Source organism: Leptonychotes weddellii, chromosome 3, assembly GCF_054177405.1.
Source record: "Leptonychotes weddellii isolate Sample4059 chromosome 3, ASM5417740v2, whole genome shotgun sequence".
NCBI classification, from domain to species: Eukaryota; Metazoa; Chordata; class Mammalia; order Carnivora; family Phocidae; genus Leptonychotes; species Leptonychotes weddellii.
Window position 1 is genome coordinate 86822508 of NC_138371.1, and position 27663 is coordinate 86850170.

Genomic DNA, 27663 nt, shown 5'->3' on the forward strand with positions numbered 1-27663 from the left:
GCTTACTTGGGACACGGTGTCGCTTAGGGGCTGGCAGACTTTTTTCTGCAAGTGTCAGATAATAAGAATTTCAGGCTTTGCCGTTCACAGTCTTCATCCCAGCTACAGCACGCTGCCATCCTGGCGCCAAAGCAGCCTACAGGTAACAAACAGGCGTAGCTGTGCTCTGACTGAACTTCGTTTACAGAAACGGGGGGCGAGCCAGATTGGCTGGAGTGCCAGAGTTTGCCAACCACTGAGACAGCTCAAAAACTGGAATCTGGGTATCTTTGGGCAGGCTTATATTTGCCCATTCCTCATAGCTCTATCCCCTATTTTCCACTCCCATCAATCCCCTCTGTGTCTATCAGGCCCTAGTAATGATATTCGTAATCGCAGCAAACATTTCTTTTTTTTTTTTTTTAAAGATTTTATTTATTTATTTGAGAGAGAGAATGAGATAGAGAGAGCATGAGAGTGGGGAGGGTCAGAGGGAGAAGCAGACTCCCTGCCGAGCAGGGAGCCCGATGCGGGACTCGCAGCAAACATTTCTTTAGACATACTGTGTGCCAGGCCCTCCCAGACCTTGCACGTATTAATGCACTTAATTACTAGAGAAATCCAATCATCATCCCCATGAAAAAAGAGGCCAAGAGAACTTGCTGGTGCTCAGGCTGCTGACGGCAGAGGCAGGACTTGAACCGGGCCATCTGGCTCGAGTGTGTGTCCTTGACCACCCTGCCGTACTGCCCAGAGGGCACGGACGGTACGAAACAGGACAGCAGGTGACCAGGAAGAGACCGCACCTGTCAGCTCCCAGAGTCCCCCACTTACCACAGGTTTACCCCATTCTCAGAGGCTAGGCACAGAGACTGGAACAGCAAGGGCCGCAAATGGGCTTAGTGGGAAGTGAGAGACTGGGCGGGGCGGGGGGGGGGCGGTCACTAGAATCAGGCTCAACAGTAGTGAAAACATGATAGCTGGCAGCCTGACAAGCGGAGCAGGAAAGCAAAAGTAAAGGGGAAAAAGGAATGATGCATTCACTGGTTGGCCAGGGAGTCAGTGCCAAGCTCCTCGCGCCATCCCCAACCCACCAAAGCCACGCTACCTGCAGCGCACTTTCGTCAAAAGCACATCGGCAACCCCTGGGTGCCTGTGCGAAATGCAGGGTCTCCGCCCCAGCCCAGAAGGTCCGCATCGGAATCAGCATTTTTACAACATGATGGGCGATTCACATGCAATAGTAAGTCCGAGAAGCCCTGCCCTTGTGGTTGCTGTCACTGCTCCCATTTCACAGTCCAGGAGCCTGAGGCTCGAAGCAGTTAAGTACCTCACACGCTGGTGAACTGGCAGGTGTGGGTCTGAACCCCAGCACGTCGTTCAGAGGCTATGCTTATGCCCCAGAGGTGCTCAAAGCAAGACCTTCAAGACATTTACTTTCACAGCAATCACGCATCAGTAAGTAATGAGGACTTCACAGTGGGATCACAAATACGTAAAAGGTGGACCCTGCATCATCCATACAAGATTCAGTTATGCTCTGGATACTGTTTTTAAAGAAGTATGGAAATAAATACAGGTAAGCCACACTTCAATTACTTTTAATTTCCACAGTTTTTTAAATGTCTTATTTTTATAAAATCGACTAATTTTTCATTTTAATAGGATGTGGAGGGGTTTTGAATTCAGCCACACTAGATAGACTTTTCTTGTAAGCATGTGTTAGTGGATGCAATGATCAGACTGCTCCAGAGGCAGATACCCAGAACCCAGCGCCACAGGTTTCTGGGCTAACGCAGACCTCTGTACTTGGGATTAGGCTGTAAGCAGTCTGATGTAAGGGTCTCGGACAGTGATGCTTCCTAAGTTGGTGCCTTTGGGATTCTGGCAGCAAGGTCCCCTCCCACATCTCCACTACATACCAAAACAGCAGGACAAGACCACAGGGTACCTCTGCCATGAAATGGGAGCGGAACTAAGGGGAGCTGAAGACATAGCCCATTCCTTCTTAGCCTCTACTATTTTTTTTAAGATTTTATTTATTTATTTATTTATTTGAGAGAGAGAGAGAGAGAGAGAGAGAAACAGCATGAGAGGGGAGAGGGTCAGATGGAGAAGCAGGCTCCCCGCTGAGCTGGGAGCCCGATGTGGGACTCGATCCCAGGACTCTGGGATCATGACCTGAGCTGAAGGCAGTCGCTTAACCAACTGAGCCACCCAGGCACCCTTAGCCTCTACTTTTAACAGATCATATTTCCTGACAGGCATCTGCAGTGTAGGGAAGACAGGACCACGAGGAACAGAAACCATTCAGGATACTGCAAGCAAACAGAGTGTGATAAAAGGATGTATGGTCTACAAAAAAGAAACTTTGCGGAACTCTGGCCCCTAATTTCTCTTTCTCTCCACATTGCATGGTTTTTTTTAAGATTTTTTATTTATCCGAGAAAGACAGAGACAGACAGAGATAGCAACAGAGATCAAGAGCGAGTGGGGAGGGCGCCTGGGTAGCTCAGTTGGTTAAGCCACTGCCTTCAGCTCAGGTCATGATCCTGGAGTCCCGGGATTGAGTCCCGCATCGGGCTCCCTGCTCAGCGAGGAGCCTGCTTCTGCCTCTGACCCTCCCCCCTCTCATGTGCTCTCTCTCTCTCATTCTCTCTCTCAAATAAATAAAATCTTTAAAAAAAAAAAAAAAAGAGCAAGTGGGGAGGAGAGGGAGAAGCAGGCCCCCCGCTGAGCAGGGAGCCCAACACGGGGCTCCATCCCAGGACCCTGGGATCATGACCTGAGCCGAAGGCAGACACTCAATGGACAGAGCCACCCAGGCGCCCTCCTGCATGGGTTGCTTCTGTCTGTCCTTCCTACCTGGCTCCTCCAGAGCATCCCACCTCTCTGGGGGCACCTCTCCTCCCTGCGGTTCTACTCCATCATCCTCTCAACAGCAGCCTCTCCCTTTCCAAATTTGTCCTACTTCCTTATCCCTGCACTCCTGGGAAGCTTCTGCCTTGGCCTCATCACAACTCTGGACGTGTCCTTTTGATTTCCATCCCCATGGCTCTGTCCCTCTGTTTTCCAATGCCAAGTGAAGAATCTCATTGATCCCGTGTGGCTTTCTGAGCCAGAATCATGGCTGCCAACCACCAATGAGCTGGACTGCCCTGGGTCAGAGGACAGCCCTCTGAACCAATCAGCCAAGGGTGGAGGGGGCATGTGGTGGCATCTCCCACTCAAGTGCCCCAGCAGCTGGGGAGAGTTCCTCAGAAGAGGGGAGGACATAGGAGAGGATTGATAGCACAGCAAGTATCTTCAGGGTTTCAATGAGTTCTAGAATTTGAGGGAGAAGGAGGAGCTCCACAGATGGTCAGCAACAATCCTGTGCCTGCCCACACGTCCCCACTAAATTCCTCAACTCCCCGGGATGGACGGTGTCACCCCCCCTTTCCAAAGAGGTCAGAGGCACAGGAGATTGGGTGGGGAGACAATGGGGCAAGGGATAGGAAAAACAATATATACAACTTGCCCCTGGCTTAAGTTGCTGATGAATGCCACTCTGGGAATATGGGCGTAGAGGCATCCCGTTCCTGCACCCCTGTCTTCTGTGCGCGTTCACCGGACACTGTGGGCACGGGGAGGCTCTGTTACAAGTAACAATTCTCACATCCTGTACCGTGTTGACAAGTTTGACATGTCCTGCATCTGTGTAAAAACTTCACAGAATTTTGCACTTTTGGGGGCCTTTCTCATCCAAGAATACTGAGCAATGATGATACAGAAAACTGAACACTCTAGATTTGGGGTATTCGGAAAAAAGACTAACGTGGACACGCTGCCACTCAGCCTTTTTTAATACCTGGATGATGCACAGTGAGAGGAAGGTTGGGTCATCTGTGGAGTTGTAGAGGGACTTTAAGTCATGCCATAAATCACTTGGGCCAGCACAACTAACTCTTCTGGGATTCTGACTGGCATCAAGAAAATCATTCTTTTAGTGGTGGTATTACTTTATCCAAAAAAAAAAAAAAAAGAGTGACCAAGAAGGTTTCAGAACCAATTTATTATTTTGTTTTTCTAGGGAGACTGAAAAACTGCCAGAGGCACCTAAAAGGAAGCTGCACTTGGTTCCAAAACAGAAGGGATATAATTGCAAGGTCAAGTCCACACAGACATGCAAACTATTTTCTTTGAGCAGGTGTGGAGGAGACGCAGGAGTGAGGCTTTTTTTTTTTTTTTTTTAGAGCCCATGTCTTCCTAAAACCAGTGCTGTGATTCATTTACTTCACAACTGAGCTGAGAACGAGAACACCCAACATGTCCTTGTGAGCCTGTGTGGCTGAAAGTCAGCTGAAAGATGCTCTGTTAACACAGGGCAGGTTTTGATGCAAAGGAAGCTGAGGTGTGTCAATTTATGGGAACATGTTAAATAACCACCTAGAGTCTTGACTGATTTTATTTCCCTCAGGAGAAGAAAATGCGAAATAATACACACAGGAATCAATCTTATTTACCAGCTGAGGTCTCTCAACCTCGGCACTGCTCATATTTTGTGCCAGGTAATCCTCTGTTGTGGGGCTGTCCTGTCAGCAGCATTCCTGACCTCTACCCACTAGAAGCCGAAGGCAACTCCCTCCGTCGTGGCAAAACCCAAACTGTCTCCAGACATTGCCGAGTGCCCCCTGGGGGTGAAACTGTCCTCCGCTGAGAATCACCGTACTAAACTAAGAGAAAATCCTAGCTGTTTATAGCAAAGACAACTATCTGGAATTAAATCAGCTTCCCTGGAAATAGGCCGATTTAATTGTCCCTCCGGCATCCTTTGCGCTGTAGAAGTAAAGAGAGGGCAGCACGGCTTTTCTTCTTCTGAACGTGGGGTCAGAAAACCAACAGCAGGGATTCTGTGCCCTGTGCATCACTTGCGCTCACTCAGTGCTTGGATTTCTAACCTCCTTAATAAAGGAGACGTAACAACATGAGACCCCAGTACCTGATCATTCTGGAAAGTGATAACTTTTATGTTTCGGAAGAGGCATGTTTTGAAGTCCTGGAGACTATTGTGTCCTGTGTAAACATGGCCTCAATCAAAATGATGGCCCTGGCACACAAAGGCGGACTTCCCGTATAAAAAGGTTTGGAGGTCAGGGCAACAGGTCACACTCCAGTCAGGCTCCTCTCCCACTGTACCTCCCCCAGACAGACTCTGGAAATCATCCGGGAGGCCCCAAGGTCCAACGCTTTTGGGAAACCTGTCTCAGGCTGTGGCCAAGAATGTTGTGTAGTCCCAGATCTCCCAGAACAAAGTGACAAAGTGCCTGCAGTCAGCCCTGGCGGGTGTTTTCATTTCACGGGTAGTTCAGCCCTGACCAGTGGGGGGCTGCTGACCGCAGCTAAAGGCTCCCCAGGAACGCATCTAGAGAGCGCTGCCCTACACTCTCTGTGCAATGCTGTAAAGGGCTGTAAAGGGCTCTCTGTGCAATGCCTGCTCCAGAAAGATATCCGCTCCCATAGGGCCCTAGCTTTCAGAAGCAAGTACAGGACGTGCAAGAAGCTGTAACGTGCCACTCCCAGCAAAGAGCAGAGGGCTTTGCTAGGTAGCCACTTGCGAACGAGCAGGGACAGCCTTTATTAGATAGCCAAATGCTGAACGACCAAATCCCAGCACAGTCTTGTTTACTTCTAAGCAGATCCCATTAAGCCCTGGGCACTTGGCTTGATTACTCCCTGGATCAAAGTTAAATTAAATTACCCAACAAGCTTCATTTCTGAGAGAGCGACGCGCACACAGACTGACTCACCTTCCAGAAGCTATCCACTTTGCCATACACAAGGGACTGGTTCTGCCTTTTGATTTCGTTAATGTGGTGGATGTCGCTGGAGTTGAGGTGCTGCTCGACCACAAATCCCAGAAAGCTGTTGTCTGGGGTATGAGCTGATGCGGAAAGGAAAGGACAGGGTAGTTAGGATTTCATTGGCAAGAAGAAATGATTACGAGTTTGATATAAGCCATCATGCACATAATTAAATGTGTTCATTTTACCCTGTTCTTTCTTACCTGGGGAGGGGGAGGCAGGGGACTGCCTACTCCCACATACTCCCAGCAGAACCTTCACATGAGAATTGTCTCCAGGATGGATTAACCTGAATCAAATGCTGAAGGACAGCCTGCCCTTCCCCCGCCCCCCCACCCAGTAAAATGCATCTGTCCAAAAAGCATTCTGCTGTGTGTTCTCTGCCCTCCTGTTTGCTCAGCACAAGGCCACTGTCTCCTGACAGCCATGCTGCCTTCCAGGTGTGACCAGTAAAACCCAGAGCAGGGCTGAATCAAGGGTTCTCATGGGGGGTGAGGCCGCTGTTGGCAGCCCACATCATCCAGCCCGATGCCAGCCAGGGAAAGGGGAATTTGGGGGCAAAACCAGTCAGCATCACCCCGACGCCGCACCTCCCCTAAGAATTACTCACTAATGAGAGAGATAATTATGGAGCTACACTGAACAGATGGAGGGAATGAAGACAGACGAAAGGTGAAACTCACTGGGATGTGAGCCATCCCAAGAAGCCACCCACCCCAAGGAGCAGTGTCTAGTCTATAGAAAAGACTATTCGAGAAGAGAAAGGCATTTTCCTCCGGATCGCTCATCATGTGAGTTCTAAAACTTCTCTATTTTAATAGTTGGTCAAGGGGTGGGGGGAAGTAACCCCATACCCCCCCTCAAACATTTCTCTCTTGTGCCTATAATTTTAAGAGGAATTTCACAAAGAAGGCAATAATCAGGAAACAATCTTCTGTAGTTGAAACAGAGACCGCCCTCTGCTACACATTCATTCCGTCCGGAGAAATGTGTTTTTCAGATGACCCTGCAAAGGCCCCACAATATTAAATAAAGCGACGGCGCTGCTTGACTCTGCCCTGAATAGAGAAGCTATAAATAGCCTAAATGGAGAGATACTTGATATTCAGAAAAATCCACACATGTGGCTTCAACCGTACTCCTTCACAGGTAGGTGGTAAGCACGCGGAGCAAGGTGGTTCCTTTGTCTTGCTTTGGCTTTCTCAGGACGCAGGAGCTCTTTCCCAGGCAGGAGGCCTGCACGGGGGCCCTTAAAGATGGGCAGGGGTAGGCCTGTGGAAAGGCCTAGGAGCCTGAAGCCCCGGGCCTCGCTCTCCTCCGCCCCGCTCACAGACGAACGAGGGAACACCACCAGTGGAAAGCCGCGAACTGTGGACGTGAACAAGCCACATAAACACTGTGTTATCATCATCCAGTCTCCCGGGCTTCTGCCTAATGCGGGTGACAGAATGAGGAGATAATAGGGTTATGACTGGGGAGCTGTGTTCGGCCTGGCCAATCTGTTATTTCATTTCTGCGTTTTTGAACAAGTGCCCAGAGGCAATGGCTGCAGTTGGCTGGAAAGTAAACTGGAGAATAAATTCTACTGCCAGCAAGGGGCAATGGGTTGCTTTTCCTTTCTTTTTGAGAAGCTGGTGGTGAGGGGCTTTGAAGGAGGATGAGGGAGGGGAAGAGAGCCCCTCTGCATTTGCAATGTCAATGAGGCAGCTTAAAATAGCTCTTTGCAAAACTCTGGGTTAACTGTGAAAATTCTGAAATAGAACCTGACACTTTAAACTTTGAGACCGTGGTTTTTGTTTTTTTTAATTTTTATTATCTTCAGAAAATGTTATGTGGTGACTAAATCTCCATGCTTTAGATACTGGTTTCTGAAATTCAGTTATCTAGTCCCTAGACGAGCACTTCTCTAAAAAGGTGAAATTTGACTCGACCACCTAAAACAACGTCACAGGTGGGGAAAATGCAATATACTAAGGTAGAGTCAAAAGTAAAGTCACCAAAGCCCCCAAAGAAAAGAACTCCTATATGCATGGATTTTTGTGTCAAAGATTCCCGGAGCTCGAGCTTGGACAGTGAAGAGGGAGAGGGAGAACATGATCTAGTCAAACACCTTGTGAGAAGTGGTGGGCCTTCGCTGCTTTAGGACTGTAATTTGGCACTAAATCAATTTTGACACCGCACAAACAATCACAAACACCTGCTCTTCTCCTGGGTTTTCACGAAAACCCTTTATTTCCACCCCTCTCTGGTCTGGAGGTGTTAGGTGGGGGATGGGCAACCTGAGAGCGCCGGTAAGGACCGTGGATGACCAGAGGAGAAATCCTACACCGTCACCCTTCACCGGCATGGGTCACACCCTTCGTGTGTCTTCCCAGGGGACGCTGAACCTGTCACGGGACGCGGGACAGGGGTGCCAGGAGGGGTCACTCAGCTGCAAGCTGCCCCACAGGTGATTTGGAAGTGACCACAGGCCCTGGGGTAGCTTCCTTCCAAGGAGCTGGCCAGCAGCTGGGTACCCGCCTGGTGACATCGTCCCCGAGGGCCCTGGACTCAACACATGTGCTCCTAAAATCATTTATAGTAAGTCAAAAGTCACAAAGAGAGGCTGATGCTATCCAAAAGGACCTTTCTGTGGAGATCTAACTGCAGCCCAAGCTGTCTCTTTTTCTCTGAGGACAGGAACAGAGAGTTTATTTGTGTTGGGAGGTTGTCAAAGAGAAGGTATTCACATGTCAAGGTGAACTTTAGAAATTTCACCATAAATGGGACACAGGAAATGCTGCACATTTGGAAATCACTCCATCCCAGGAGATCAACAAATATGATTGTTTTAAAATGGCTAATATTTGAGTTCTATGTGTGGAGTTCTATGCTAAGTGCTTTATAGTGACTATTTGATTTTATCTTCATGACAACCTTTCAACATGTTTGTAGGGATGAGAAAGTTCGGGGCAGGGTTGGTGGCGGGGGTGAGACACTTCAACTACCCTCGTCTACATGCTAGGAAATGGCAACGGTGGGATTAAAAGCCAGACCAGCTGGTCCCAGAGCCCAAGCTCCTTAAAGCATCCTCACATACAGCTTTGTAGTCCAAATAGTTTATCTTCTGGGCTCCGTGAACTATAGCGGTAAACATGCTTCAGAGGAAAATAACATTATAAGGTAGACCAAAATACACATGAAAGACCCAGGGGGAAAAAATGTAGTAAGATCACCTCAGTTTCTTGAGTGACTTATGCTACACATATGGGGGCCAAGCTGATTCATTTTACATGTGACAAGCAGAAGGGGATTTGCTAAACATTGACAGTGGTTTTAAAATATTTTAGGACTTTATTATTATTATTTTTTTTTTAAGAAAAGCATTATTTTAAGCACTTTGGAAGCACCTATTTACAAATGATTACAAATCAGCTTGATGAGCTTCCTGAGCAGATTACAGCGATAACTTCTTTTAAGAAATACTGGGAGTTTGGCTTGAATAATTCATTCAACCACAACCATTTTAGAGCACTCCTTCTAAAAAACCAGGTTAAATGCTAGGCACTGAGAGATTACAACATCAAGATGTTTCTGCCCTCACAGAGCTTACCAAATACTTAATAAATGAGGTGTATGCAATTTCTACCAAGCAGTAATAGCATCCTCATTTCAAATGTAATTAACAAATTTCATTCAGTCAAATCGATCCTTCTCTCAGCACCTGAGTCTCTGAGGTCTGCCTTTCCACCACTAAGTCCTAAGCACTTGCACCCAAAAGTGCAAATATTCATTTTAATAGGTGGTCTGCTGGCCTTAACCACAGCTGGCCCTACCATGGTGGGCATCCCCACGCCAGCAGATCACCAAGGGCAGAAACCCTAAAACCAGCCTGGGCTCCTCCCTCAGCCTTCACCCAGCCCTGAGGATGTCAGCTTCCCCAAATCTCTCAACCCTCTCCCTCCTCTACACCTTTCCTAGTTCTGGCCTCATTGATTCTTGTTGAGACTTCTGCAATAGATCAGTTTTCTTTTGCCCTGTTCAAATGATAACTTATTTAGGTTTTCCTGATTATAACAGAAATATATCCTCTGTGTAAAACTTTTTTCAGACAATGGAAAAAGATGTAAGAAAAATAAGAGATCATCTATCACCTCGAAATAACCACTATTACTGGATTTTTAAAAAAGATTTATTCATTTATTTTGGGGGGCAGCATGTGTGAGAGTGGATAGGGGCAGAGGGAGAGGAGAGAGAAAATCCTCAAGCAGACTCCCTGCTGAGCACGGACACCCCCCCCCCCCGATGTGGGGCTCGATCCCAGGACCCCAAGATCATGACCTGAGCCTAAATCAAGAGTCAGATGCTTAACCGACTGAGCCACCCAGGCAACCCATGGACTGTTTTTAATACTCAAATCAATACCGGATCCTACTATACCTACTCTCTTGTAAACTTCTTTCACTTACAAATGTGCCATAGGCAATCGTTGTGGGTTAATACCCACAGCTCATCACTGCTTGTTAAATTAGTAGTATTTCAGCGCATGAACTCTTTCCATCAGCTGGGATGCCCCATGGTTCTGGTCCGCCAGCATTGCTTTATGGAACCACACTTCTCCCAGGCCATGCGATTCTGTTTCATTCAGGTGGTTGGATTGGTGCCAGTCCTGACCCCTTGGCTGCCCCCTCTCTTTCCTCTTCCAAGGATGGGCATATGATACAGAGGACTCTCCCTGACCATGGCTCATTTGAAAAATGGGGGTATGATCCAAGTCCCGCCAATCACAGCTGCTCTAAGACTAGTCAGAGCTACTTTTGGGGTCACGGTGTCTCTGCTACAGTCACCAAGCTGGCAGGGTGGAAGTCGAGGGCTGCGGATGTCATCTGTGTGTCCCTGGGAGAAGGATGCCCATGCAGAGAAAGGCAAAGCCAGGACAGGGAGAAAATAAAGATATCCTGCAAGCCCGAATCCATCTCAACCTAAAGCTTGTTTCAACAACTCCCAGGGACAAGAGCCAATGAACCCTCGTGACCAAGTCCACAAGACAGAAATACTGACGAGTCCACCCTATGAGACATTTAGGATGTTTCCAATTCTTGCCTTTTGAAATCAACTAGTATTGTAGACCATCACGCTCTTGTCAATTCTGCAGTGGCTTTCTGAGTGCTCTCTGTACCTTCAGCCTTGCCCTTCCTCCTTCCCTGCTCCGTCAGGCACATCCTCTGTGCTGCCTTGACCGGGCATTCTTTGCAACAAACATAGAACCGTGGCAGTTTGTGGCTGAAAATCTTCACCTCCTTCAGGATGAAGCACCACCCAGCCTACCTGTCATTCTGGCTTCATTTTGGGTCACCCTCTGATATCTTTGCTCCATGATGACCTACCCATTTGGGGTGTGTAATGAATGCATGCTTTCCATCTTCTCTTGTGCTGGCATGTCTGGCATGTTTCCCACCTGCTCCTTCCTGGAAGGCTTAGCTCCTTTCACCTCCTGGTTGAGGGATTCCCTAACTTCCCAACACGGAGATAAGTAGACCTCCTCTTAGATCATGAAGAGTTACAGTCTCTTTCCCACGTTATTATCTTGATGACAGACTCTATGTTCTTTGAGACTGAACCACGTTTTATGCTGACTCCCAGAGCACAGTAGGAAACTGAGCAAATATTTTTGCATGCATGACCGATTAAGCCCATGGGAAATGCTTAATTAACTGGTATGATGGATTCCATAGGTAGGTAGATCTATATTACCAAGGAGCAGGCCATGCCTAAACTGCTCCCAGCATCAGACCCTTGGCACAAAAGTTCCAAAACTAAAGCCTGTTCTTCATGGAATGAGTCAGGCTTACCAAGTGATAGGTGTTCAATAAATTATTTAATTGATAAACTAACATATCTTTTAATCCAGGTCACAAAATTAAGGTGGGAAGAAGGGAAACCAGTCAGTGATGCAGAGTTGTAAAATGCCAACATCATAGGTTTCTAAGTACTGTCAATTCACTCAACAGTAGTACATTTATTGAGCACTTACTATGAGCCAGAAAACAACTTGGGAAGAACTAAGGATACATCATTAAATAGAGCAAGCGTGAATGAAGCTCCCTTCACTGCGCTTATATTCATCTGGGGAGACAAACAGTAAAATAACTCAATGCTACAGATAAGAAAGAAAAACAATTGGTTTGGTGACCAATACTGAATGCTAGTTAAGGTACGCTGAAACATCTATGGGTTAAGTGTTCTTTTATGCATCAAAAAAATGTGGATTGAAGGGCACATAGACATATGGATTGAGAGGCCACAGAGCAAGTAAAGGAAGCTGTTAACCGCAGAGTCTAGGCTGTGGGTTCCTACTGTACATTTCTTTCACCATTTTTGTCTATTTGAGAACTTTGTTAACAAAGTGGGGAAGAATACTGGCTACTATCACATTCATGACGTTGACGCTGATTCTGATGGTGTAACTGGCATGACAGAAAAGACTTTAGTGACAAATACAGTCTCATCACACAAGAAGTGATCTGGCTTTAAAAACTAAAAAGCCAGTCATGTTATACTTCAAATTTTACCCAAACTGTAGTTTTTCAAATGGTGGTGATGATGAGCTGAGAGAGAGAGGGAGAGAGAGAAGAGGTCAGGATGCAAGCTAGGGAAACTATTATGTACAGCTGGGCTGAAAAGATGAGAGCCTGAACTGTTGACAAAAGGCACACTGGAGTAAATTTCTCAAGTGTCAAAAAGCAATTTAGGAGGGAATGGACTCCTCAGAAGAGTATCACTCCTGAAGGCTGAGACTCAGATAAAGGAACTGTAAGGCTGATCCCATCACTCTCTGGTCTGCACAGAAGTAAAAGGCAAGAGTCCTACTGATGGAAATCAAAGGCCAAAAAGGCAGTTGGAATCACAAATAGCTCCTTTGCTTGTCAGGCCCTAAAAATAAAATCGCATGTGGAAGTGATCCTTAGCTGAAGCCAACAGGTTTATCATTTGCATAAAAGGAAAGTAGGCCGTTTCTACAAGTCCTGTTTTGTCAGGCAGAATCTTTGGTCTCCAAGCCATTATATCTACCTGATCATGCAAATAAACCACACCGTTGAGTCCCAGCCTCTGGGAGAAATTCAAAGACAATGTCAACGACAACAACCAGTATGGCTGGAACAACTTGTGAAAGCTCAACCACACGAACACCTTCTGTGGGAAGACACAAGAGACCAACGTGAAGCCACTTGCCCTAAAAAGCTTTTGAAATGCATTTTTAAAAATTTTTTTTGGGGGGGTCTATTTGGCACACAATGTTACATTAGCTTCAGGTGTACAACATACGATTCAATGGAGAAGCTTCTGTAATTTTAAGTTTGTACAACACATCTCACTTTTCCTCACACTGTTGCGTGGACTAAAATAGAACAGGCATTATCGTTCATTTTAACTCAACTGGTATTTTCTGAATGCCTACTCTAAGCCACACATTCTTCAAGGTGTTGGGAGTTTCAGCAATGAACCAAACAGACAAAACCCCTATGTCTCAGATTCCAGGGGAGGAAAAAATAAAATAAAAATAAGGGAAGTATGAATGTTGCCTGATAACACAGTGAACAAGGAAAACAAAGCAGGGAAGGGACACATGAAATTGGGGGGAAAAAGTTGTACTTAAAAGAGGGGTACTTAGGGTTGGTCTCACTGAAGTAACAGTTGAGTTAAAAAACAGAAGAAGAAAGAGGGGTAGCTCAGGTGGTTAAGCATTTGACTCTTGATTTCAGCTCAGGTCATGATCTCAGGGTTGTGAGATCAAGCCCCGCATCAGGCTCTGTGCTCAGTGGGGAGTCTGCTTGGGATTCTCTCTGTCTCTCTCCCTCTGTCCCTACCACCCACCCAGGTATGCATGTTCTCTTTCTCTGTCAAATAAATAAATAAATCTTTAAAAAGAAAAAAGATACTAAAAAAAAAAACAACCCTGAAGAAAGAGACATAGAAGTCTCTAAGGGAAGAATGTTTGAAAGATGGAATAACCAATGTAAAGGTCCTGGGGCAGGAGTGTGCCTGACCCAACTAAGAAACAGCTATGGGACTAGACAGCAGTGAGCCAGAAGACGTGTAATAAGCGATGAGGCCAGACAGGTATTGGTGCCTTGAGGCCACTGGGATGACTGGTCTTTCCCTACAGTGAGATGCCATGGTGGGTCAGCATAGGGGTGTCATGATCTGACTTATGTTTGAACTAACCCCATCCTGTAGTTAGGGAAAACTGAGTCCTCTTGCTCTTTATTCATTGATCCAACAAATACTTATCACCAGTGATGCTACCACTTCAGGTATGGAGGACTCAGCAGTGACCAGGTGCGTGGGGTGCACAAGGTAGGGCTGGGGCTGGAATACATGTGTAAGAGTCACAGAACAGGAGCATGTGGCTCTGGGAAAGGAAGGTTTCCAGAGGACAGGACACGTCCCTGAAGGATGAGCAAGTGTGTGTGTGTTGGGGGTGAGGGCTCGGGGCTGCCAGACCAAGGAGTACACATACAATGGCCTGCACATCAGAGAAAACATGGCACCCTGGAAGACTCGTCAAAGCCAAGAGGAGGCCAACAGCATGAGGCAGGCCAGATGGTGTCAAGAAAGGAGAGGGGCTGGAGGTGAAATGGGAAGGCTCTCAATGAACACCTCCAGAAACCCCCAGCCTGTTCTTCACTCAACTTTATGACAGCTCCCTGTCTTTCCTGCTCCCAATGCCCACATGTACCGAGAAATGCTGAATCCTCCCCAGCCCTCGACTCGAAGTGAGAGGGCGAGCACCCAGAAGGCGAACTGTTTGGTGTCTTCAGATGGTGAATGACAGCTCAAATGTGGTAGGTCCTCAAAATATTAATTCACTAATTAATTTAAAATAAGCCAATATGAACAGACTCTGCGTAGAGAACAGGCAACGTTCTCAGACAGCGAAATGAAGAGTGAGGCGGTTCAGCAGGCTGCTGAATGTTACTGAAACCCTCCAACTAGGGGACGTCAACGGAAGTCTGGGACCACACCTGCCTGAGCGCAGGGCTGAGGAGTCTGGTCATCTCTGCTACTGCAGCGCTCAGCCAGAGGCTCGAGGGAAGGGGAGGGACAGACACAATCAGGTAAAGACGGCTCAGCACCGCGGCTGTTACATAAGCCACAGGGAGTTGTGAAAGAGGGTGTTGTGCAGGGAATTAGGGCTATCCAAATACGGGCTACCTCAAGGCGTGAGTCCTCGATTTCAGGGCTTCGTTTTCTCTCGTAGATGGTACGGGCAAAGGTCTTGCCTTTGTTTACCGAGGTATAACACACCTTGTTGGGAAGTGAGAAAAATAAGACAGAACGCCTTCAGGAGTTCAGAAAAAGCAGAATGTATAGGAGACCGAAGGCTGCCTATGGAAATAACACCTAACTGGAGGGTCAAGTCAAGACCCAAGACCCTGGCAAGCCCAGAAAAAGCAGCAGCGTTACTGAAACAAGAAACAACAGAATTTTCCCAAAATAGGTACAAATTAGGAGCCAGTCACTTGATGGACTATAAATCCACCTTGGAAATCATGGTTTTAAAAGAACCTTGAAAAAAAATTATCTATTAAGTGAAGGAAAAAAAAAGGAGATCCAGAATTCTATTATGTATTTACAACTACATAAAAATATACCTGTGAAAACTATGATAATGCTTATATTACAGTATAAGGGCCTTTATCCAAGGGGGGAGGCTTTTTGTTTTTGTGATAGGGTTAACATTTCTCTTCAATTTGACTGGAGAGATGGAGGAAGTCTTTTAAATAGAGTCTTCAAGAAAAAAAAATGCCATTTTGCTATCAGGGTGATTTGAAGGAAGCCAGAGTGGGGAGGTACCTAGCAGGCTGTCTAGCGGGGCCGGGGTGAGCACCTGGGGAGGGGTATGGAGTGGGGCGGTGGAGGGGAGGGCCAAGGGAGGGCACCACGGTCTTTGAGCGGGGATAGCTCAGTCCAAGCTGAGTTTTTAAGGGCTGGCTCTGGTGGCAAGAGGAAGGCCTTAGTGCCTGGCCCACAGGCCGCCTGGAGTGTGGACAAGAGGTAAGTGCAGGAACGAGGGGCTTGCCATGAGGGAGGAACCCCCACACTTTTCAGCTTCTTGGAAAAAATCATCACTCAGTAGATGTAGCCAAACGGACTCAGCGTTGCCTGACCACTCGGATGGTCCCTGTAGAAGCTGCTTAGGGAGCTATCAGGAATAGTCTATGCTGACACAAAAATGCCCGAATGCAAACAGAATACACAAAGAGGATGGCTGCAGTGAAATTCTGAGATCTGGAGCAAAACAATAAAGAAAAATCAGGTTTTCCAACTTATAGAAACTCCACCAACTTAGTGAAGAGAAGAGAGAGAGGAGAAATAGAAGCGGCTTTAAGGTGAGAAGTATTCAACTCTGAATATTTAAGAGCAAATGCGCTCTGGTCAGGACAATCTCATGTCATTGCTCCTAGAGATGCGTCAGCAATGGTGCGTTTTTCTCTTTCTTTATCTTCCAGCTGCTTCCCCCATCCTCTCTCTGCACTTCACACACGCCAGAACACTGCTAAATCTGGTTGGATGACAGCTGGACTGGAAGACAACAGAGTTCTACAAGTACAACACTCTATTCCTGGGGATCCATGCTTTCCATTTTGCACCTCATCAGCACACCATCTAGTACAACTGTGTAATGCATGTGCATATTTACACACCAACGATATAATGATTACTATCAACCCACATAGTGAACAAAAGTAAATATGCTGTGTTTAAAAAAAATCAACAATACATAAACATAACTTGACACTTCTTCTTACTCACACCAACAATCTTCCCCTTCAGATAGCTAGAATAGCCACAGATACCCAAAGGGTGAGGGAATGGAAGACTCTGTGGGGATGACTGGGTTAGACTGGACCCACCCTTCCGTCAGGTGGGTAGGAAAGGACCCCCCTCTGGAGGAGACACCCAAGCTCTCCGTGGGCAGGCTTTGGGAGTCACTGTTTTGTGCCAATTCTCCAGCCCGGACACCGCAACACAACAAAGGTCTTGAACTGCTTAAGTGCCCTCTTCAGATCCATATTTTCTCCATTTAAGGCAGCGTCATTCATGAGAAAGCTTGCCATCAACCTATGACATGAAGGCTGTACCAACCATGGATGATCCCTGCCTTATTCCACTGTCTCTTTAGGAGTATTAAAATGCTGATTTTCTCCTTCTTCATTCCTTTGGCATTTATTTGCTGTGATTTCCTCATGATTAGCAAATTTCTTTCATCAACTTTTTGATTACCTTCAAATACAACTTGCCCTAGAAAGGCAGGATCAAAGCTGGATTCTTTCCCTTTATTTTTCAGAGTAATGACGTGGTGTCCTAGCTACTTGAGAAGGGGGATCAGTGGACTTTGTGGGCTTCTCTCGTTTGGAGGATCATTCTGGACTCGTGGAGTATCCATCACTGGTTTGACTGCAATCCACTGTAGCTATTCTTTCTGATTCTCAAACTACCCGGTCTTTGGCTCCTATGTCCTTCTCACTCCATCCCAATGGTCTTCCTTAGCTTCCTTGCTGGCATGTCGAGAGGTCCCCTTGTGAACATCTCCTGCCCTAGACCTGGAATCAGCTATTTATCTGAGCAGGAGGTTCCTTATCATGGTAAAGGTATTTATTTGAAAGATTTTATTTATTTGTTAGAGAGAGAAAGAAAGAGAGAGAGTATGCACAAGCAGGGGGAGTGGCAGGCAGAGGGGGAAGCAGACTCTCTGCTGAGCAAGGAGCCTGATGCGGGACTTGATCCCAGGACTCTGGGATCATGACCTGAGCCGAAAGCATAGGGTTAACTGACTAAGCCACCCAGGCGTCCCAGTGGGAGAGGTATTTAAAAGGTTCCCAGTCTGAGTGCCAAGGATACTCCTTGCTACTGGATTGTCTTTACTTCTGATCCTTTTCCAAGTACAGAGCTAGGAAACACTTCCTTTTTAAAGAGAAAAGTAAACTGATACTGATATTTCCTATTCTAGCTGGAGATGATACAGTCTTTAAATTCTTTAAATACTACCCACCTTCTTGGATACTGAAAATCTGGGCTCCTACAGTATACCTCTAGCAGGTTCAAATAACAATGTAAATATTTTCCACTATGAATGTATGGTCCAAAGACTGAGTTTTAAAGTCACTTGAAGTAATTATTTTCTCTGTGTGGGACATTCACACTAATCTGATATAGAACACTAGGCGTGTTTCACTTTTTTCAATCTGTTTTCAGTTGTTAGTGAATGCTTTCTTTCTTTTTATAAATTATGTAAAACATTGACATGGTTCCCAAGTCAAAATAAAGTACATTAAAGAGACATCATCTTTCTGTCCCTGGTCCTGCACCCCCTTCCGCCAGGGGAAGTGATTTTCATAAGCTTGCTATTTATCCTTAGCTTATTTCTTTTGAAAATACAGGCAAATTCATATACGCTAACATACGCACACATTGCCTTCTTACAGAGAAGAGAGGAAGTCAACAAGCTGCCCTGCATGCTGGTTTTATTAATTCTCTGTACCCCAGTCATCGCCCTTAGAGTAGTGGGGACCGTCCTCACTGCTCCTTCCAGGTTCACAGTGCTCCCCTCTCTCAGGGGACCATGTCATTTACTCAGTCCCCTAGTATGAACATCTGGGTTATTGCCACTCTTTGTCTATTTCGAACAGTGTCACAACAAATGACCTGTGCACACACTTTTTTTTTTTTTTTTTCTGCTCACTTATCTTTGGGAGAGACTCTTAGATATAACCTGTTCAAAGGGAAGATGTGCTGATAGTTTTGTTAGATGGTGACAACTACGCTCCCCCACTTAGTAACATGTTGCATTCTCACTAGTAGGGCAGGAAAAGATGGATGGACCCTCACCATTGGAATAGCTATGCTACCAACTTCTGGATCCTGGTGAGCCTGATGTTTGGGACATGGTGTCTTGGTGCAGTTAAAGTATGTATTTCTCTTTATGGTGAGTGAGGGTAATATGTTTTCTAATGCTTGGGGCAATAAGCTTCTTCTTCCTTGCAATGAATAATGGCCTTTGCTCATTTTCCTGTTGGATTATGGAACTTTTCCTTCAGTTTTTAGAAGCTCTTTATATATTAAAGGATACTAACCCACCATCAAGATAGAATTTGCTTATGTTTTTGCCATACAGGTTTTTTTTTTTTTTTTTTTAAAAGGCAGTCAAATGTATCAGTTTTCTCCCCTGATTCCTGCTGAATTCTGAGTCGGAAAATTTGTCCCCTTCCCAGGTTAATAGGAATTAGTCTGTGTTTTCATTTTTAGTTACATTTTAGGCAATGAATTTCTTTCAATTCAGTCAACCAACACTGCTGAAATCCTCCATTCATGGAGAACAAAATAGGTTTTTAGGACTCTGATTTTCAACATTCTAGAAGAGAACTTTATAGTTTCTAGAAACACTTCCTATTTCTACTGTCTGGATACAAGGCATCTTATAGAGGATACAGCCTATCATTCGGGTTATTCTGGCCATTTTAGAAACACCTAACATGTTTCATCTGATATAATGCACAGGTTACTTCTTACATTATTCTATACCACCTCATCCCAGCCCCTCAAAAGTTATACAATAAAGTCAAACCAAAGGCTAACTCCAATCATGCCTTACCATGCTGACCAGCCACCTATCACCCAACGTGCCACATATTAGTCTGTCCCCTAAACTGTGCCCCCAGGATGGGCTGCAACAGCAGGATGATATAGCTCCAGGAACAATAATAATGTCTGCCAGGCATATAACATGCTCTTGCAAATCCTTCTGAGCTGAAAAGAACACTGAACACTTGACCATGAGCTGATTTTTAAATCACCACTGTCCAATTGCCATAGCCCTTCTTAATTCTATGGTCCCACATGTCACATCCAAGGATTAAGTCCAATGTGTTCTTTGTTACGTTTAATGAACCTGAGAAAAGGGTGACTGCATACAGTGGGGAGAGGTGAGCACACAGGGAAGAAGTAGGCCACGGGTCCCTTGGGTCTCAACAAAGGAAACAGATTCACATCGCAGATACTAATTCTAGGATGAAAATCTCTGGATTACAATTATTCTGACAACTTTGGAAAATGGGAGTTCTCTACTCTGAGCATCCAAATGAAGTCATGTTTAACTCATGTGACATTTCCAGAATAGGACTTCACCTCAATCGAGGAATACAGGCTTCAACTCTAGGTTTATTTTGGGCATGATCATTATCAAATTTGGGAGTTTCCTTCACAGTCCTTAGCTAATTATCAGTGAAATGAGGCTCAAGGAGGTAAACTGCCAGCAGCAATAGAAAATGGTGAATATGGGAAAGGGAACAGGACAGAAACAGAAAAAAACCGACCGCCGGGGCAGTGAGCTCCTCATTCTGGACGTGTCCACTACAACACCTCCTGAAATTACCACTGCTGTTGGCATCAATGACGCCTGGTGAGCAAGAGCAAGTGAGACTGCATTCTGCGGTCAGCGCGTGAGAAGTGATTAAGTATGGAACAGAGTTTAAAACAGTTTCCTTCAAAAAAAAAAAAAGCTGACTTTTTTTCTTTACAAGGGTTGATGTATAAATAATTAAGACTCTTTTTTTTTTTTTCCCGAAACTCTATCTACACGAAAGACCTCATTCCTCATCAGTCATCAAGAGGACCCTACACAGCATCTGTGCGGAATGAAACGTGTTTAGTGCTTGCCAATCCAGAATCCACCCAGGGTCCTTTCCCAAATGGTTTTTAGTGATACTTCATATTGAACGTCTTTTTCTCTAGAACATTTCGAAGGCTTTTCACAAAATGCTCACGTGGCCTTAATTCCAATTAAACAACAACAAAAAAATTCAGTGATTCTCAAGGGAAAGGTTCCACAGCACACGTTTCTACAGCTAAAAGCCCTGAGAATCATAACCCAAAATACACAGCCATCTAGTTTCTTTTCCCGTTTATCTTTGGTGGCATTCTGGAAAGCAGAGGGGAAGCGTGAATACTCACGGAACATGGTATAAAACTGCTGTGGGTTCAGATTCCATTTTCCCCAGGGCGTCTTGTGGCCTTTAGACTGGGCATAGTTAGCATGGTTAAACTCTGGCTCGGTACCAAATGAATCCAGGACTCGGAGCATGCACCTGAAAAGAAAAAGTAATGTGGATAAAACTACAACTTTGACCCCAAAGTTCAAAAGGTAAAAGTTTGTGGCGCCTGGTTGGCTCAGTCGGTTAAGTGTCTGCCTTCGGCTCAGGTCATGATCCCAGGATCCTGCGATGGAGCCCCGCGACGGGCTCCCTGTTAAGCAGGGAGTCTGCTTCTCTCTGCCTCTGCCAACCCCCACCCTGCCCTACTCAGACTCTGTCTCTCTCTCCCTCAAATAAATAGATAAAATCTTAAAAAAAAGGTAAAAGTTCTAACCTGTCCTGAAGGGACTACCAAGAACGGACAAATACTTTTCATCAGAAACACTAGTGGGTGGGAAGTGAGAGACTACAACATATATACCGAACACCTCCATGTGTGACTTCTGAGCCTGAGCCATCACACACAGATACGTTTTCCTTCAGATTAGCTGACAAGTCACAGAAGATCACTCAGATAACAGCAAAATACAAAGTCCCACGAGAGCTAGCACTGTAGACTGCCTGGTTCACTGTTGCCCCCTCGCTAGGGCCAAGCATACAGTGCAGCCTAACGAAGAGCTGCTGAAGAAACAAAGAACTACCATTTTTAGAAGTGGCCATGGTCTGAATATTTGTGTTCCCCTCCCAAATTCTTAGGTTGAACCTCTAACCCCCCAAGGTGATGGTACTAGTAAATAGGGCTCTGGGGGTGATTAGCTCATGAATGGGTTTAGTATTCTTATAAAAGGGACCCCACAGGGGCTTCTAGGTGGCACAGTCAGTTAACTGTCTGACTCTTGATTTCGCCTCAGGTCATGATCTTAGGGTTCTGGGATGGAGCCCCGCGTCAGACTTTACGCTCTGCAGGGAGTCTGCCTCGGATTCTCTCTCTCTCTCCCTTTGCCCCGCCAGCTCCTGATCTCTTTCTCTCTGAAATAAATTAATTTAAAAAAGAGAGAGAGAGGCCGCCTCAGAATTCCCTTGCCCCTTCCAGCAGGTGAGGACAAAGTGAGAAGTCTGAGACCTGGAGGAAGGAGAGCCTCGCTTGACCACGCCGGCTCTCTGTCCTTGCACTTCAGCTTGCAGAACCATGAGGAATGAAGGTTGTCTCTAAGCCACCCAGACTGGCATTTTGTACAGCAGCTCGAACGGACGAAGATGGAGGTCTTACTCTCCGTAAAGCATACGGCACACCTTAGCTCTTTCAACAGTCATTTACCATTTTCATCAATTAATAAGAGTATTTATTTTTAGGTAGAGTTTAGAACCTCCCTTAAGAGGCAGTGTTGATTTTTCTGTCAACTTGACAGGACTGGGACATTACTGCTTTCTTCCAGAGCCAGGAGTAAAACTGAAGATGTTTCATTTGGCTCGTCCAACAAAGTCTTCAAACTGGGTCAGCCAAATATCTGGTCTACCACCTATTTTTGTATGGCTTGTGAACTAAGAATGATCTTTATGTTAAAAGGTTTTTTCTTTTTTTTTTAAAGGGATAGTTTGTGACATGAAAATTAGATGAAATTCCATTTTCAGTGTTCAGAAATGAAGTTTTATTTCAACCTAGCCACGCCTAATTGTTTACTTAGGGTCTATGGCTGCTTACACTCAATAATAGAGAACTTCAATAGTTGCTGGAAAGACCATATGGCCAGCAAAGCCTAAAATATTTACTACATGACCCTTTATAGAAAGAGCCTGTCGATCACTGCTTTAGAGTACACATACACAAAAACAACCAATTCAAGAATCAATGCTGAAACCTCCTACAGTAATTAACTCATTCTTTCAATTCATCACTGATTCTCAAACCACTGATGTACATTTAGCTTGTGTCTGGCCAATAAAAATAGCTGTTTTCTGTGGTTATACCTTATCAATACTCCTGAATGGCTCTTCCTGGACCAATGAGCATAAAAGCAAATAAATATTAAAGCCCACATTTTAAGGGTGCCTGGGTGGCTCCGATGGTTAAGCATTGGCCTTTGGTCCAGGTCATGGTCCCACGGTCCTGGGATCGAGCCCCACATTGGGCTCCTGGCTCAGCGGGAAGCCTGCTTCTCCCTCTCCCTCTGCCTCTCCCCCTGCTCATGCTCTCTATCTCTGTATCGCAAATGAATAAATAAAATCTTAAAAAAAATATTAAAGCCTACATTTTATAATCAGATAATGGCAAGTGAGTTGTAAGTATTGGATCCAGTTACTTTCTTCCTTTTCCCACTACGATGAAGGCGTTCTCTTAACTTTTTTTTCACATCAATGTGTGATTCAGAAAAATAAAATGCCAACACCAGATTGGATTTTCCAGAAAAATCAACAGCAAATCGCCACTTTCGTGTGATGCTTTTCTCATCTGAGATCACCACCCTTTCTGTAGACAAGAAAGGAAGGAAAAGAAAGAGGATGGGAGCGAACACAAGCTGACCACAGAAAGCGTTTCCTTATTTTGGATTCCTGCGTGGCTCTCAAGGAACATGCTACCATTACAGTAACAATTTTCACAATTAGCACCAAGAATGCATCATCAGCCTGACAACCGTCAACCACAAGGTGGACGGAAATGGGAGCCCACAGTCCAGGAAAAAAGAAAGCTGGGGAGCCAAGGAACTGACCCATGTGTGTTTTCTCTGGTCTCTGAGTAGTCTGGGGCATTCCTTTTCTCTTCTTAATAAAACACTGCCATTCCTTAACTTATATATATATTTTTAGTATCAAAGTTTGCATTAAAAACTTACATCAAAACCTCCTATACTGTAACTAACTCTTTAACTTGTATTTTAAAATAAGCCACTGGTTGGAGCCAGTATATTTTCTTCTGAGAAAGATGGCAGCATTCAGAGAACGTAGGGACAACAGTGGCTGTTCTGTAGAGGGTTGTTGCAGAGCAGGAGGGGAGGGAGGGACACACGCGGACAGGTGGGGGTGCTCTGCTCCTGCCCAGGGGATGGGGCTGAGCCTCAAAGATTACAGGCTCTGTGCAAGCACAGCAGGGAGGAACAGGCCATCCTTGTCCTAAGAAACCTCTGTCTCGAAGGCTTTGGCTACTTCTACTCAGTTGCAATCCACTCTAACAGGGTATATGCTTCTCTAGCTTTGGCGTGTGATTTTATTTTTAACTTGGGAGTTTTACTGGTTTTCTTTTAAATTTAGAGAATTCAGACAAACCCTGATGATTCAAGACGCCTGGTGGGAGCCTAATGCCTGCAAGCCGGGACTCTGATACTGTGCTACATGATGCTAGGCTTCTCAAGCCAGTGGAAAGCTGTAGCATGAAAGATCGAATGTCTGAGAAACTTGGAATTCTACTTCCTCCTACATAAGCTTTAGTTTGGGAATCATCTATTTTTTTTTAGCTGACCTGGGTTTGATTTATAAACCAGAGGCAGGGGATGGATCTCTGTGTATGGCAGAGGAGGTTTAACATTATAGTTTTCCTCCTTCAATCACATTCTACAGCTGTGTTTTTGGAACTGGGTCTGTGTTGTTAATATTTATGCAGTTCCTCTAATGTCTTTTGTGTGTCTGAAGCATCAGGAACAGACCGATGACTTAAAAAGATATTTGCCTTGCTGCCCGAGGCAACTGGCCTCCTTCTAACAGGAATCGCTGCGGTCATGCCAAATGACTTCTGGAACATTCTCTTTGCTCTGAGCCACACTACTATAAGATGGATAACTTCCTTGCCAGGACCTACTTTCTAATTTGGAGTTGGATGTAAAACATGGTGTATCTTGCGCTATTTGCACCTCACTTTCCTGTGTGTCCTCAATACTCAGCAAAGACCTCATAGGAAGAAAAATGGGTATGAGTTTTGCAGTCCCGAGCGGTATACTGGTTGTATGTAGGCACTGAACACATGTTTAACTGAATTTCTTGGGTCCCTACATAAATTGGAAAGAATTTACAAATATGTTTCCAAGATCAACAGGACTCAAGGTTTTGCTCCTAAATGGAAGATCAGATGATACCCTTACATTTAATGGAATTCCTGCCATGTACCATCAACCAAGATGAATTCAGAGAGTCCTGACCGTGTTAAATCTTCAGAAGGGAAAGAAGTGTGCAAGAAACTTTCCAGAGGACCTGCTTGGTCTTTGGATGAAATCTTAGCTTCATCACACCACAAAGACTGCAAGGCTGAAGTCCTAACAGACGTCCTGCCAGCTAGTATTACTAACATGGACGATGATTTATTAAAGGGAGGATAGATACTATACCCTTCCATAAAATTCCTCTGAGACGGTGCCTTTTCATCCAATAAGAATCAAATACCAACGGCTGGTGACCATTTTAATAACGAAATCATCCTTTTTAATTGACCGAAACACTACCACTGAGGACATTTTTCTATCCCAACAGCCCTTCTTAATGGTGAGGATATGTGAGTCTAGGGATGCCCGTGATGCCTCTGTCCTTTTGTGCCAGATGCCTGCCATTTGCTAAATGCCAGAGAACAATAGCTCTGCCTTTCTTTCCTTCTTTAATGCTGTAGCTAAAAAGGAAAAAAAAATGATTGTTTACTTACATGGCTTATTAACCAAAAATAAAGACGGCTATTTCCACATAACTGAGAACAAATGTGACGGCTTGTGATGTATGAAGATTTCAAGGAAAAACAAACCAAAAAAAACCAGGAATAATGTGATGCAGAAGGTAGAGTGCTATCCTGGCCCAAACCAAGATTTTTATTTTGCTTTTTGATGAAACTGTATCCAAAAGGAAATGAAAAGTGCACAGACTCCTCAATCAATCCCTTCCTTCTGTCCCTGAGCATGGCACTGCCGAGGGAGAAAAAAATATTGCTACTGGCAAGAAAACTGCAAGAAAATCTACAGACAATGATGTTTTCCCTACTATGTTTTGGAGAATCTTAATATCTTGACTTTTTATTTCTTTTGAATATCTACTAAAGGACTTGCAATCTGATATAGGCTTGGAGATTAAAGTTAATAAATAATATTAAATTATAAACTAATCTGAAATGGACCTAGTTCAAGTTGTTAAGGATTCAATTATTGCGTCAAGTTATAAGAACACATCAAAACATCTCTTTACCCAATAGCAATAGAAAAGAAACACATGAAGAGATTTTAAGCCATGCTACTTGAAAGATTTTCCAAGTGTTCTTCTAGGAAGTTGGTTGAAACTGTAAGTCAACATTCACTATCAGCTAGTCAAGTTGGTACTAACTTCAGGATTTTTACCCAAATTTATGTACCACTGACACCATTAGATAAAATGTTTATTTACATCTATTGGAAACTTTTAAAAGCCATAAATGAAAGCCAGTACCAACTCTAGTAAGGGGAAGATAACCAAAAATAGCGTATTTCTCTTCTTTAAAAATTACTATTAAATTTAAACTGGATACTTTGCCTGAAGGCTGAAACTGACAGCTACCCTCAGCTTGTTAAAAATGCATGTAAGTGATGCAAGATGTGCTGGAGGCACCACAGCATCAAACTAAGCCTTTTTAGAAAGATTGGAGGAAATCTGAAAGATTGATAAACTTCATTATATAATTCATTGTTATTTAATGCCATGCTTGTGTACCATGTAAAACCATCTCAAACACTAAATCATGGTCCCAAACTGACACAGAGGGAAACAATGGGTTCTTCTCCAAAATGACAAAGGCGTGCACTTGGGTCATTCTCAGCACAGGTTGTCTTAAAAAGTGCAAAACCCCAGCATTCAGACAAGGTATTCACAGCTTTCTCTTCCAAAAATGACAACTCATGAGGGAAAAGGGAAGAGAAATGAGTCATCATCTCAAACCTGAGCAATATAAGAAATGACATTTTCCACATTTTATCCAAATTGTTACTTAAACAAATGATACTGGGTGTAGGCACACAGAGAGGAATGAGGAGTATTAATGAAGGTAGAGAGGTGGCTGGACACTTATTTTCTATTCCTAAAAGAAATCAATGAAAATAATGAATAGCCTTTGAAAGTAAAAAGTCACTGGGGAGAATGTGAATTTCAATTAGGAATGAGAAACCTATTCCACACAGTCCAAAATGTAATATTTGATAAGCGTTTTCTGCCTGTAACCAATGTCCCCCGTTTTAAAAAAAGAAAAAAAAAAAAGCTCTATTAACTTTAGGACAGCATGTAGCACTTACTGGTAGTGAACCCAGGATGGCCCAAGAGTTTTCTTGAATTGAGCAAGTCCTACGATATCAATATAAATGAGCTCAACGATCCTGTCTCCTACAGTTGGGCAGCCAGATCGGTTTCCTACAACCTTCTTCATTATCCTAGAAAAAGGACAGGAGAGAGGAAAAGAATAGTAACTTATTTCAAGATATGACACTTAGCAACATTAACAGGCAAACAAACATCCCAAGAATGTTGTCGGGGAGGATGGCATGGTCTGTCCCAATCTGCTGCCTATCCAAATTCTGCCCACCAGTCAGGGCCTATCCAGAGCCTTGATTCTGATTCTGGCAAAAATAAATGGTGGCGCGCTAACCCGACCTACCCACAAAACAGGATTTGTGACAGAAAAGATAATAAGAAAGCAACATGTCAGGGATTCTTCAGGTGTTTAAATGAGGTATTAAAAAGAAAAGTGCCTCATGTGTCCCAGATACTCAGTGGCTATTGCTTTCCTCAACAGAACCTGTTCTCATTACTCCAGCCCCTACTGACTTCCTAAAGGTCTTCAATTTCTAGCCACTACAATATAAACTTCTATACTGTCTTGTGCTGTTTCCTAATTTTTT

The 27663-nt window shown here is 44.7% G+C and overlaps 1 protein-coding gene across 8 annotated transcripts in view; it reads right to left on the reverse strand.

The window, feature by feature from the left end:
• Nucleotides 1-27663, reverse strand: part of MGAT5 (alpha-1,6-mannosylglycoprotein 6-beta-N-acetylglucosaminyltransferase) — a 332440-nt gene that overhangs the window by 89385 nt on the left and 215392 nt on the right. For all 8 annotated transcript variants that reach the window (XM_081814571.1, XM_081814572.1, XM_081814568.1 and 5 more), the window contains 3 exons: nucleotides 27061-27195; nucleotides 20817-20950; nucleotides 5769-5902 (listed from right to left, as the gene is read on the reverse strand). In XM_081814571.1, coding sequence (XP_081670697.1) covers nucleotides 5769-5902; nucleotides 20817-20950; nucleotides 27061-27195 — 403 coding nt within the window. The remainder of the gene's footprint in view (nucleotides 1-5768; nucleotides 5903-20816; nucleotides 20951-27060; nucleotides 27196-27663) is intronic.